Source organism: Podarcis erhardii, assembly GCF_964252035.2.
Source record: "Podarcis erhardii genome assembly, chromosome: 10".
In the NCBI taxonomy this organism is placed as follows: Eukaryota; Metazoa; Chordata; class Lepidosauria; order Squamata; family Lacertidae; genus Podarcis; species Podarcis erhardii.
Window position 1 is genome coordinate 70,726,271 of NC_138500.1, and position 14,319 is coordinate 70,740,589.

A 14,319-nucleotide genomic window follows, 5' to 3' on the forward strand; every position below is an offset into this window, starting at 1 on the left:
TGTTATGCTGAGTGATAGTGCCCTTCAGATGAAAAAAACATTTAATTAGACAATTGGCAAGCAAAGCACTGCAAATCTACTTCCAAAAAATCCCTACATTCCTGTGTATCTTCTGAAGTGATTTCCGCCCCCGCCCGCCAAACAAAGTTCTACCAATCAAAAATGGCTCAAGGGACATGCCTTTGGTGTTTCTGCTAAGGTTTGAATCTGGATTTTTTCCAGTAGAAATAGCAGCTTACTTGTGTCTCTTTAATTATTGGATTACAACAGTGTAAATGATGGAGGAAGAGCTACCAAGATTTTTCAGTATAAGCAAATGCAAACCAGTTCCCCAGAACAGATTTCTTGATATTGGAGGACAGTCAAAGTGAAGCAATCATATGGCTTTTCTGTAAGTTTTCCTTCCAAGAACTAAGATGCCAGTAGCAAAATAAGATTTTAAAACAGAATGAGGAATACATGTGTCCAACACAGTTTGGGTCACTGAAGAATAACAGTGGGGGGGGATTAACTGATTTAAACAAATTGTCACATAGAAAAGCCTTTACTAAGAATCTAGTAGTGTCCTTCAGCAGCCTTACATGGGTGATATCAGACTAACCTGATTTACTTTCTACAACTGTATTTGCAGACAGGGATTTATTTAGGATACACCAACTCTATGCAACTTCTGCTTTAGCATTTCTGAGGCTGTGTGAAATATTTTTCTTGAAGGCCGTAAGCGCTAGTCAAATTGGCAAAACACAAATGCACACAAGCCACCATTTTTGTTTTCAAGTAATAATAGTGGGAGGGAGGGAGCGGCTTTCTTCATTCTGGCAAAATGCCATTCATATTTATGTGACAGTAGTAAAACCTGGTTAAGCGAAACTTCATTGTGTTAATGGTTTTAACATTATTCATACATTTTAGGATTTGGGTAATTTGTTTTGATGTTTGCATTTGTCACTTAGTTATGACTTATGGTTAGGACAGTTGTTTAGATTTGAAATACTGAAGAGAAGCAACCAAAACCTTTGCCCAGGAATTTTGAGATCGAGCGTATTTAATACATCATGCTCTGCATGCGTTTCTCCTGCAGCCCCCCTTGCCAACTTCTAGGAAAGATCACTGCTGCTTAATCAACACTGAATTTCATTGCTATGGTAACCCTGAAGGCCTGTTGGCAGCTCCCTGCCTGTAGATCAGTTTATGTACTTTTAAACAGATTTGATTTGCTGGAAAAGGTTTGAAATCATTTCCAGTGCTGGTGTGTGTTTGCGGTCAGCACAGATGCAAGTTCTTAAGTTGGTGTAGTATGTTTTGTCTTAAATATTGCTATCCATTTGGAATTTAAGAGATAAAAGGATCATGTGCACTTCTGTGTGGGGGATTTAAAAGTCATTATCAAAGAAAGCTGAGTTCTCTGAGCTGAATAAATTCTGTGATTTGAATACCAGTAAATTATACAGATTGAGAAAAACTGATGTATTTTATCTTTCCACATAGCCTCCACTACCACCACCACTGAAAATCCCACTTAGCCCTCTTTAGCCTCAAAGATTTCATGAAGCTTGTCTACTTTCTTTCAAGCCTATTTTAACACCCAGAAGGGATAGAAACATGAAAAGAGATATTTGAGGTTCTCGGGTACTATATTCTGCATCAAACATCACATTTCCACATAAACATCCACATCTGCTTCTCCTTTGACTATATCACTTATGAATAACATTCCACATTTTGTTGTCTTGCAGAGTTTAATTGCTGTGTTTGAAAACATCACAAAAACCAACATAGCAGCTTTGGTTGTTGGACTAATTTGCATGGTTTTGTTGCTGAGTGGTAAAGAAATCAACGACCGCTTAAAGAAGAAACTTCCAGTTCCTATCCCTATGGAGATCATTGTAGTAAGTGAGGGATAAGAAGGGATGTCTTAAGTATGTCCTCTTAAGCATGGTTTGGAATGTCATTCACTGTGCAGACAAAACTTCAGACTGAACTCCCTCTTGGATTAGCTTCCAAGTTTTCTTATTGTAACCAAGTTGCCTCTTGTTTCATGTGTGTTCTTGTTAAAGGTGGTAATTGGTACTGGAGCTTCAGCTGGGATGAATCTGTCAAAGACTTATGGAGTGGATGTTGTTGGCCATATCCCCAAAGGGTAGGCATGAGGAATTAAACATATCTTCTTAGCCCTCTGTATTTTAATACAGCCAGTCGATAATAGTTTTTCCTTTTTAATTCCTTGCAGATTACGTCCTCCACAGGTACCAGATATCAGCCTCATCCCAGCGGTATTTGTGGATGCAATAGCCATAGCACTTGTAGGATTTTCCATGACAATCTCCATGGCCAAAATCTTTGCTCTCAAGCATGGCTATAAAGTTGATGGAAATCAGGTAATTTGAATGTAATATATGTCTTTCACTATCTGGTCAAAAGCCTGTTGAAATTGGTGGGGAATCTTTCCTAAAGCTAGTTGCTGAAGACACACTTATCTGAAAAATAGCTTCCCTACATTTCCAGGGCCCAGAGAAGATGTAACATTCCTGACCTCCTAACCATGGTTAGGTTGGAAACATTAAATATGCACTGGCCTCGTATCCCAATTGAAGAAGTCCTATGAGTTGGCAAGAGAAGATTCTTCCATTAGAAAGATTTGCTTTCAGTACACATGCTGCCTACCAAGTCAATCTAATACAGTGGTGCCTCGCAAGACGAAATTAATTTGTTCCGCGAGTTTTTTCGTCTTGCGATTTTTTCGTCTTGCGAAGCACGGACTTTGGAAAAGCTTCAAAAATCACCAAAGTCTTCAAAAACCTCAAAAAGGCTACCACACTGCGTGCTATGAGTTGCTCCTCGAAGTGAATGCACGGTTTTAAGAAAAAGGAAACAAACTTGCAAGACAAAGGAAACAAACTTGCAAGACGTTTTCGTCTTGCGAAGCAAGCCCATAGGGAAATCCGTCTTGCGAAGCAACTCAAAAAACGAAAAACTCTTTCGTTTTGCGAGTTTTTCGTCTTACGAGGCATTCGTCTTGCGAGGTACCACTGTACTGTCAAATCTCAGTTGTCGAACGTAATCCGTTCCAGAAGACCGTTCGACTTCCAAAATGTTTGACAACTGAAAACTGAAAGCAGAAGCCTAAGTACAATAGGGGAACTCAAAACGGAAGCCGTGTAGCACGTTCGGCTTCCGAAAATTGTTCGAAAACCAGAACATTTACTTCCGGGTTTTCGGCATTTGGGAGCCGAAACGTACGATAATGGAGGCGTTCGGGAACCAAGGTTTGACTGTATCAACAAAGAATCCTTCCTTGCAAGTTTGATGCAGGCCACTTCAGCTTTAGAAAAGTTTTGAAGTCTTGGTTTTATGCTTATGAACTTTAAGAACATTGCTTTCCATTTTTTAAAATTCAGTGCTTAAATTATCTTCATGCAGTTCCCCCTCCCCAATTAGTTGCAAAGCAGTTTCTTACTTAGGAGATAACAGTCATGTGTAGAAGTTTGGTATGTATCTATGGCAATGTTTAGCATGGCTTCTACTGGGGAGAGAGAGAGAGAACAGGATGTTGGACTAGATGGGCCATTGGCCTGATCCAGCAGCCCATCTTATGTTCTTACTACTTTTGTTCTCCGGCTTTTTCTGTGTTGACAGGAACTCATTGCTTTAGGCATATGCAATTCTGCAGGATCGTTTTTCCAGACCTTTGCTATAACTTGCTCAATGTCCCGGAGTCTTGTCCAGGAGGGCACTGGGGGAAAGACTCAGGTAGGTGTATTTAGGTTTCACTTGTCCTTCCTGCAGGGCGGTGTTCGAAAGTCCCATTGTTCTTGGCTGGTTTTGCGACAGGGAATTTCATGAATGCAAGCAGTTTCTGAGCTCTGGGTGCAGTACTGCGCCTAAGATTTCAGATTAAAATTTCCAATTTCTGGAAGGAAAGGAGGACCTTTTTCTGCCTCCCCACTTCCAACCACTCTCTGAAGACTGGAGAAGGGACCCTTGTAAGAATATTAGGGGGACAGGCAGGGGAAGTATGGCTTGGTTTTTTGCAGTCTTCAGATGAGGACCAGACCATGTAAAAAATGAACATAAGATTTTAACTGCAGTTCATTTTCGGCTTTGCCAGTGTGGTGTAGTGGTTAAGAGCGGTAGTCTCGTAATTGGGGAACCAGGTTCGCGTCTCCGCTCCTCGACATGCAGCTGCTGGGTGACCTTGGACCAGTCACACTTCTCTGAAGTCTCTCAGCCCCACTCACCTCACAGAGTGTTTGTTGTGGGGGAAGAAGGGAAAGGAGAATGTTAGCCGCTTTGAGACTCCTGAAGGGGCGTGAAAGGCGGGATATCAAATCCAAACTCTTCTTCTCTTCTTATAAAAAAGCATGCCCATACACTAGGTTGTGATGCCCGTAACCTAGGTTTAAGGTGCCATTTAGCTCCTTGCTTTCATATCTCAAGTTTCAAACACTGCTGCAGGGAGGTAATGATGATTATTTTGATGGTGATGATTAGTATACCACCCTTCATCCACAGATCTCAGGGTGGTTCACAACATTACAATATAAAAACCACAAAATACATAATAAAATCAAACCAATAATCTCCCCTCCCCACAACGCATTAAAAGGGTTGTCAATCAGCCAAAGGCCTGGTTGAAGAGGAACGTTTTTGCCTGCCAACTAAAGGTGTTTAATGAAGGCGCCAGCTGCACCTCCCTGGGCAGAGCATTCCACAAACAGGGAACCACTGCAAACGATACCTGTTCTGGTGTTGCCACCCTCTGGACTTCATGTGGAGAAGGTACGCAAAGAAGGGCTGCACAGGATGATCTCAGGGTCCGGGTCAGTTCATATGGAGAGAGGTGGTCCTTGAGTTATTGTGGTCCTGAGCTGTTTAAGGCTTTATAGGTCAAAACCAGCACTTTGAATTGGGCTTGGAAACTAATTGGTAGCCGGTGCAGTCGGACCAGGATTGGTGTAATATGCTGAAACTGTCTTGCTCTGATGAGCAACCTGGTCTCTGAATTCTGCACTAGCTAAAGTTTCCGAACCATCTTCAGAGGTAACACATTGCAGTAATCTAACTTAGAGGTTACCAGTCAAAACAAAATAAAAAAATTCCTTCCAGTAGCACCTTAAAGACCAACTAAGTTAGTTCTTGGTATGAGCTTTCGTGTGCATGCACACTTCTTCAGATACACTGAAACAGAAGTCACCAGACCCTTCTATATAGTGAGAAGGTGGGGAGGGGTATTACTCAGAAGGGTGGTGGGATTGGGTGATTGACAGATGGCTGTGATGAGCCTGTTGACGACTCTTAACGACTGCAATAGGTCTTACAGGAAAAAGCAAGGGGTGAGAAAGTGAAAAATGGCTTTGTCATGTATAATGAGATAAGAATCCAATGTCTTTGTTCAGACCAGGTCTCTCCATGGTTTTAAGTTTGGTAATAAGTTGCAATTCAGCAGCTTCTCTTTCCAGTCTATTTCTGAAATTCCTTTGTAATAGAACAGCTATTACTATATAGTAATATATAGTAATATAGTATAGTACAGCTCTCACTATATAGAAGGGTCTGGTGACTTCTGTTTCAGTGTATCTGAAGAAGTGTGCATGCACACGAAAGCTCATACCAAGAACTAACTTAGTTGGTCTTTAAGGTGCTACTGGAAGGAATTTTTTTATTTTGTTTTGACTATGGCAGACCAACACGGCTACCTATCTGTAATTAGAGGTTACCAGAGCATAGACAGCAGTAGTTGAGACTGTCCCTGTCCAGATAGGAAATCAGGGTCATATACCTCCTCACTTTTGAGGGGCAGCTTAGGCTAAATAAGTGGAATTACCCCAAGGCCATCTAGTGAGGAGGGATCTGTATCTATATCTTCCTGCCTCCCCCGATTCTGTCCAAGTCAACATCCTCTGTATTTGCTACTCTGTATGCAACATGTGATGTATGTAAATTTAGTTAATGCCTCTTCTTATGAGTGTTATTGCTTAGGGCACCAGAGTGCTTGCTTAAGCAGACTCAATCAGACATACAAGTACAGTGGTACCTCAGGTTACATACGCTTCAGGTTACAGACTCCGCTAACCCAGAAATAATGCTTCAAGTTAAGAACTTTGCTTCAGGATGAGAACACAAATCGTGCTCCAGCGGCACAGCGGCAGCGGGAGGCCCCATTAGCTAAAGTGGTGCTTCAGGTTAAGAACAGTTTTAGGTTAAGAACGGACCTCCAGAACGAATTAAGTACTTAACCCGAGGTACCACTGTATATAGAAAAAGAAATGGGAGGAATATTTGGGCTTGGCAATGCCTTTAAAAACCTTTTAAACTATATATGGGATTCTTCAAAAGTGTTTCTGTGTCCTCCCCCCCCCCCCCAGGTTGCTGGTACTCTGTCCTCAATCATGGTTTTCCTGGTCATTGTTGCCATTGGTTATCTGTTTGAACCACTGCCACAGGTAAGAGTGTCATATATATGTGTTCATTCCAATCTAAATTGGTACATAAGCAGCAGTAAAACCACTTTTGTTAAAGCATTGCATAATCTGTAATGTTTAGAGCTGTAAGGAGATAGAATGTTCTGTGCTGCAACAATAAGCTCAAAAATTGGTTCAATTGCAGGGTAATTTATTGGCATTGGTGATGACTGTGCATCAGCTTTTTCTAACATCCTTCCTGAATATCTGCAATCGGAGGGAAGGCTTTCTAGTCTGAATGCCTGTGTGAGTCTCATTTGGCTCTGGGTAACGAACAGCAGCTCTTTTTATTTGTCTCCACACCTGTAAGCATGCAAGAAATTAAATATTCTTTAGCAATGAAGCCTTGAGTTTTGTAATCCTAATCTAGCACTTTATACGTGTTACTTTGTCACCTTTTATACTTTCAACCATTGATTCAGGAATAGTGGGACAGAACTATTAGCCAATGATTAGCAGGGACCTCATTGTTTGGGTCCTCAAGTTATACAAGTTGCAAGTGAGAAGTCGTTGTTCAATCCACTGGATGCATGCCGATGTGCTGACACATTTATCTTGAACTTAATAGTTCTAGGCTGTTGAGATATTATTTTAGCCAAACAAAAGTATCAGTTTCCTAAAGATCGCTGCTTCTCTTTCCTAAGATGAAGATAAGAAACCTGTAGGTCCCAAATAAAGCTTCAGAGATTTTGTTGCTGGTAGGCCAGGCCGTTGCCCTGTTGACTGAAAATACCGGTAAATAAGGCAGGGAGTGGCGTGATTGGGAAGTGACAGTTTCGCAGTAGCTAAGTAAGAGTCCTTTTGCTTGGTTAGCTGGAGTGGAAGAAGAGCACTTTGCACAAGCCATAAATGGTTTGTTGAAGGACTTGAAGATTAGCATTTTATTAAAAAACAAATATAAGGATTACTTTGTATGCTTTCCTGGGATCTGCGCTAACCGTAAAAGGCTAAAGGAGAAATCCCAGTTAAAAACCGGTGCAGGCCAAAGGGTTTTGAATACAGAAAATAATCTTAGTAACCTATTATTCTAATAAAACACTGGAATCTCCATTTCGGACCCTAAAATATAATGAGGCAACAGATTGTTACTTCTCTTTTCAGAACAACAGCTTGGGTGTGGAGGTAGCTCAACTGCTCAAGGAAAGGGGGGGGGGGAGAAAAAGCTCAACAACTTTGACTTGTATATTATAGGGCTTATAAAGCATGCAAATGATGTAGTGCGAGGGTGGGGCAACAGTAGTTCCCATCACCCTCTATCAAATATCCCTTCTTGCTGGAGTGGTTGCATTACAACTGCATCTGGAGGGCTCTCATCCTTGCTGTAGCGGGCATGCCTATTTTAAGTTCCCCCAATTTCTTTGGGAGAGAATGCTCCTCTCTGCTGTGAAATCACTTGTTTGACGTGTTTAACTTCTACTGAATGACGTTAACTAATGTCATGGATGCTTTAGCTGAGATTCCTGCATTGCAGGGGTTGGACTAGATGACTCTTGTAGTCCCTTCTGACTCTATAATTCTATGATTCTACAAATTGTACCCTTACAAGGGAAACACATTGATTTTGATATGGGCCATCCAGGAAGGTTGCAGCTATAGGCACTTTAAACAAAACCCTGCTGATGTTTATCATCAAGGAACCTCATTTGGTTTCTGATGAAATATATGTGCAGATAAGCAAAAGATCAAAAATGACATGTGACTGCATGACTGTTTACACTTGCTAAACAAACATTTTTTAAAAAATATTCTTGTGTTTGTAAATAGATCTCCTGCATAGAACCTGCTAGTTATATACACTTTGGAATGCTTTTTTTTTTTTAAAAGCTGCAACACAATTTTAAAATAAAAATAAGAAAACCAAACCCTTCTCAAAATATGTTCCTAGGCTGTGCTTGCAGCAATTGTAATGGTCAATCTTAAAGGCATGTTCAAACAGTTTCAAGATATCACTCGCTTCTGGAGGACCAGCAAGATTGAACTGGTGAGTGACCTTGATTCTGATCAAAGTGCATGTAGAATGTTTCTGATATGGTAATCCAGTGGTCCACCTGCATGTTGTGTCTCACAGAAATAGTTGCACTGTGAGAGTCAAATGATGCAAGAAGAACAAAGCTCTAGGCCCCAAAACTAGGAACATAAAGAGATAGTGCAGGAGAGGGTATTGAAATGTGCTTAAGATCAGTTAGGCAATTCAAGGTCTCATTTGCCAGTGAAATACTTCCCTGCTTAGAAATGTAAAGCCAGTACAGTGGATACACTGGGTTATATCCACCTAACTTGTATTTAGAGTAGACCAAACAAAATTAACGAACCCAAGTTTATTTCAGTGGGTCTACCCTGAGTTTGACTAGCAGTGTCCTTTCCTCACAGAGGTAGGAAAGGCATGGCCCTTGCCTGTGCAGGAGCAAAACTCAAGGCTTGACTCCTGGCAAACCCTGGGTTCTCTTGCCCTAATCTGCATTGATAAGCTATCACTAAGAACTGCTTAGAGCGTATTTCTGTTTATTCTGTGTGTGTGTGTGTGTGTGTGTGTGTGTAGATAACCACTTTTATTTCACAATATTTATATAAGTAGGGAAATCCTTTTCTGGGAATTAAAGATTTTTCTCAGTACACCACCTGCTTATTTTATAAGAACAAATAGGGTGTGGAATCCATTTCATCAATGAGGCTTCAAAATAAGGCCTTATTTACCCACACATTTTTTAAAATCCATGTTAATGTGTGCACTTGGTTTGCCATACTATATTAGGCCTATCACTAGTTTTGAGTGTACTAGTAACAGTTCAGTCCTGTTTCCTCCCCACAATTTCCTCTCCCCACCCCATTCCCGCCCGCAAGTAAAATGTGAGTGTGAAACATGGTTAGCCTTTTCTTGAAAGTGGTCTTGAGTGTTTGTAATTGACGCAACAGGCTTTTATTTGAACCTGTTGGAAAGTAGAAACCATACATTACTGATTAGGTGTTTGTTTGTTTGTTTGTTTGTTTGTTTGTTTGTTTGTTTGTTTAGGCTATCTGGATTGTAGCATTTCTGTCTTCAGTTTTTCTGGGGCTCGACTACGGTTTGCTCACTTCTATAACTTTTGCAATGATTACCATCGTGTACAGAACACAAAGGTGAGGCTCACTTTCAAACATTTATTCTCTCAAATCGAAGCTATTGGTGGTGGGAGTAAAGAGGGACAATCTCCTCCTTCGTGCTGAACCAATACAGTGTAGTTTGCTGAGCTAGCTCGTCCTCCCTGCAATGGAAGGTGAAGTCATTCATCAAAATGGTTGATTAGGGTACCACTTCTGCTTGCCAGCAGTTTAAGAGACCTTCTTGCACCTCTTCCAACCCAATCAATCCCTCCCAGTGCAGCTGGAAGAATATCTCCGGGAAGAGTTCCTTGGAAAAGCAAACATTTGCGCAGTAGTATAAACGGCATCTGAATCTAAAATAATATTGTAAAACCTAAACTAAATAAAAGTAGTGAAGAGCCATAGCTTAATAGTAGGACATCTGCTTCGCATGCAGAAGGTCTTCGATAGAGCTGGGAATGTCCCTAGTCTAAAACCCTGGAGAGCCGCTGCCCATCAATGTAGTCAGTCATAAGCTAGATGGACCAATTGTCTTAGTACGATGCAGTTTCCTATGCTGCTAAAGGTAACTCAGCATCGGCATCATCTGTTCTATCAAATTTCTCTAGATTGCTTTAAAAAACACAGGCCCGGCACTCAGTTTTCAACCCGTTTTATGCCTCAAGAACTGGAATTTCTGCTGATGCCTCTCTGTTCTGGCCTTTGATCAAGGCATTGCATCAGAAGAAACCTGTTGGGTTACTTTTGACTTCAGATCTCATCTTAAGTCCTAAAAAGGAGGAGAGCATTTACAGCTCAAGCAGCCAATAAATGGCAAGTTGCAGCTTCTCTTTAGTTAGTCACACCCAAGAAACTACAAGCAATACATTGTATAACAATATTCAGGATCTACGGAAGGGGTGGGGAGGCAGCAAAACTGTCTAAGCAGACCTTATTTGCAACTGAAGTAATTTCCCAAATCTGATCCTCAAACAGAAAGCAGATTTGAAGTGTAGGAAGTGTCTATATGATTCCATGCATGTTGAAATAGGGTCCAAAATATGCTGAAGTGTCGTTCTCCCTCCACACCCATCTTCAATTTTATTTCATAATATTTAATATACTGCTTGATTGTAAAACAAGAAACCTCAAAATAGTTTTCCACTCACTGATTCTGGATAATGGGCACCAAAGAGGTAAAGACATTAGTGGGAGCCTCTAACAGAGATTGCTTTTATAGCCTCTTAATACAGAGACTCTTTCTCTACAGTCCACAATACAGAATCCTCGGCCAGATTCCCGGTACAGACATTTACTGTGATATAGAAGAGTATGAAGAGGTAAGAGGGTGCTAAATCTCTTTATACCCCTTAAGAAGAAAGGAAAGTGCTCTCTTTGATTTAAGATGGAGGGGAGCAGTAACAAAGCCTTGGTTGGGAGTGAATCTGAATCCCGTAGGACCCCATACTGAACATTAAGATCCATTCCTACCAGTGCAAGCCCACCACATGGGGAGATGAGAGCAGGAATGCCAAATGGTTCTTTAGGAACTAGCAGCTGGGACATTTCTGGAGGGAGAAATAACCAGAGCCATCTCAGAGATGAGACGGGAATGCAGGGCGTGTGTTCAGTAGTCATGCATGTCTGTTGGTGGGGAATCTTACCAGACTCCCCACCCCCGCTTGACTTAAGATCTCAGCCAGCTCCCCTGCTCTGATTTCTAGCAAGCTTCAGGCCTGTTCCACCCATGTAGCAGAAACAGGAGACCGAATCCTGAGGTATTAGGAAGGACTAGCAATTTGAATGGCTTTAATAGTGGTTTAGAAAAATTCATGGAGGATAAGGCTGTGTTCTTCCTCCACTGTCAGAGGTACTATGCCCTTGAATGCTGGGAAGCACAGTTTGAGGGATCAATGCTGCATTCGGGTCCTGCTTCATGTCTTCCTTCCCATAGGCATCTAGTTTTGGCCGCTGGGAAAATGGGATTCTGGCTTGTTCCAGCAGGGTTCTTTTTCCCCCCAACTGCATCACTTCATACTGTAGGTCAGTGAGAAATCAGTTTTTTGAATGCTCTCCAGTATTCTACTGACACAGCAGAAAGGCAGCTGGGTTGTAGCCTTTCTTTCTGAAGCATTAGTTTTTAATTGTTAGGAGGTTGTTGTGATTTTTACGTGGGGGAATTTTCAAAACCTGGAATATTCCACCTGCAGTTTGGAGTGGTTTAGTCTGGTTCTAGCACACCCTAGCTTGTGAGACCCAGTCCAAATTCAAGGACAGATAGCAACAGTCTTGGAAGTCAAGGTCAGAGCAGAGGTGAGGTATTTCAATCAGTTTCTTCTTTCAGATATCGTAAGATTTTTGTGCTCTTAATAGATGTGAGTGGATGTTTAGACTGACATCTTCCCGTATGAGGCTGAAGTGATATAGTCCCTCCATGGCAGCTCCTGCTGCCTCACAAATTCATGTATAAGTCTACCCAAAGGCACTACTAAAGGGATCTTTAAGGCTGTCCTCCTTCATTGGGACAGGAACTGTCCCAGGTGAGATTCCAAGGCCATTTCCTGTCAATTAGATCACTTATTCCAAAATGGTAGTTTGATGATGTGATGCGCTTGGGGTGCCAGAAAGAAGGGTTTGCTGCAGAACCAGAGAGTAAATGGCTCATTGAGGCAACATGTAGACTGATGGATCCTCATTGCAGGAAGCAAGGAAATAGGGTGCCAGAGGAACAAAATGTGTTAGTGGGGTGGGATAGATCACCACAGAAATCTCCTTTGAGTTTAATCTTGTGCTTTCCCACCTCCCCCTACTCCCATGTGTACTATATGACCCCTGGGCAGCATGTTCCAGCATGATGGACAATAGGTACTTAAGCTCTAATGATTGTATATTTGGTAGCAATATAAACAAGTTGAGGAAGATGTGCTTTCTTTATTAAAAGAATCTCTTCTTTTCTTAGGTGAAAGAATGCCCTGGAATCAAAATATTCCAGGCAAATGCATCACTCTATTTTGCTAATAGTGATTTATATATCAATGCACTGAAGAAAAAGGTGAGGAACAGCAATTCATTTCTACTCTCTGTCCTATTGAAAAATGCTAAACACTGCCATTTCACACTGCAGGGAATTACATATTTGACTACTCCCCTGTCTAAAAAGGAAAAATAAATCTATGTACAGACAACACTTGGATTCTAAACCAATGTTCTTCTCAATATGCTGGCTTTGTAGAGGCAGGTTGGTGTTTGTTTCTTAGACATGGGAACACTGATTCTGTTCAACCATTCTGGTTTTTCACCTGTAGTCTGAGAAGGTACAACCCAGCAACAGAGTTATGTGAGTTTTCTGATGAAGTGTTTCATCTCTAAGCCACCCATGTCACATCTGGGTGTGTTAGGAAAGCCTTCTGTCTCAGCCAGCCTGAGCTAAGAATAGTTGGATTAGTTTTTGAAGCATTTGAGCATAGCTCTATTCTCAAGCATGAGTTTGTGTCTTGTTTTGATTCTTACCCCACACATACACAGAATCTAATTTGACACACTTAAAAGTCACCTTGCTTGTTACTGGCATTAAACATAGAGGTCCTATATGTTGATATACTGGTCTATCTCTTCTCTTACACCCCAAATCAGGTGGGGTAGTGATATTGGAAGCACCAGGGATGTTACTGTAATAGGTGGTGCTTGTTAAAACCAAATAAAAGCTATGTTTTTCTAGTATTCCCAGCCCCCCTTTTCTCTGTCCTAAGCAGCAGTTCCATTAAAAAGAGTCTTTCCAGTGTAAATTCTCCAATTTGGCAGGTGAATTAATTTTACTTCTTTAATAGCTGCTGAAAGGTGACCTTTTAAAAGGCAAACAAAGAGTCCTGCAGCACCTTAAAGGGTTATGAATATTGTTATGGCATAATCCCATGGCTTGGTTACCACTTTACAAAGATGAATCTTCTCTGGGGGGTTTTTTGCCTTGTTTCTGCTATAGACTGGTGTTGATCCCTGTGCAGTCTTGGCAGCAAGGAAGAAAGCCCAGAAAAGGCACAGAAAGGAACTGAAGCACCTTCATGAACAAAAGAAAACAGCAGTCCTGAAAGTGGTAAGCCTTGCAAGTGTTTCCTGGCACAGGCTCTGGCTCCTCCTTAGCAGTGATTTAATAAATTGAGAATCAGCCTTGGGAATGCATTCTTACTCCTCCAACTTTCTCTTCTTGCAAAGCATTAATTTCCCCCTCCTGCAGCTAACTGAAATGTCTGCTGTCTTTGCCTAATTTTAGTTGGGTTTCCAGTTTGCCTGGATCTGAAATAACAGTTTGTACAGAAACCTGGTTAGCATTAACCAAGGTTGAGATCAGTGTTGGCGTTTTACTTAATCTGTAGGAAGGAAGGAAATTCATTTAAGAGAAGGGTCAGATGAAGGAGTATCATGTTCTTGAGGCTGGTGCTATTTTTGAGCTATGCATAGGCTACGTTTTGATAGTTGGCTACCCTTGTCCAGTACTATGCATGGTTTTTACAAGGGTGTCAGTGCAATAGGAACATAAAGGTGTGTGTTTAGGGCAGCTGAGGCCATTTGATTGACAATTTTGCATTTCCTTTGAGGGAGGGAGGGAATACTCAGGAATCAAATGGGTTTGTTTCAAGTCCATTACGACATGCAGCATGTGAGCAGCAGTTTGGATCAAAACTAGCTGTTACTTTTGCCGCCTGACCACACTTCCCCCTTGTGGTGCAGAATGAAACTGCTGCATCAAGAGAGGGAGTTGCCATCATTGTTCCTCCTGCTGATCTCACAAAAGAAGCTTTTA

At 41.4% G+C, this 14,319-nt stretch overlaps 1 protein-coding gene across 2 annotated transcripts in view; it reads left to right on the plus strand.

Moving 5' to 3' along the window:
- Positions 1-14,319, plus strand: part of SLC26A5 (solute carrier family 26 member 5) — a 36,861-nt gene that overhangs the window by 16,104 nt on the left and 6,438 nt on the right. For both annotated transcript variants that reach the window (XM_081879143.1, XM_081879142.1), the window contains exons 7-16: positions 1,737-1,889; positions 2,058-2,140; positions 2,231-2,378; positions 3,637-3,750; positions 6,366-6,443; positions 8,347-8,442; positions 9,472-9,578; positions 10,792-10,861; positions 12,481-12,573; positions 13,501-13,611. In XM_081879143.1, coding sequence (XP_081735269.1) covers positions 1,737-1,889; positions 2,058-2,140; positions 2,231-2,378; positions 3,637-3,750; positions 6,366-6,443; positions 8,347-8,442; positions 9,472-9,578; positions 10,792-10,861; positions 12,481-12,573; positions 13,501-13,611 — 1,053 coding nt within the window. The remainder of the gene's footprint in view (positions 1-1,736; positions 1,890-2,057; positions 2,141-2,230; positions 2,379-3,636; positions 3,751-6,365; positions 6,444-8,346; positions 8,443-9,471; positions 9,579-10,791; positions 10,862-12,480; positions 12,574-13,500; positions 13,612-14,319) is intronic.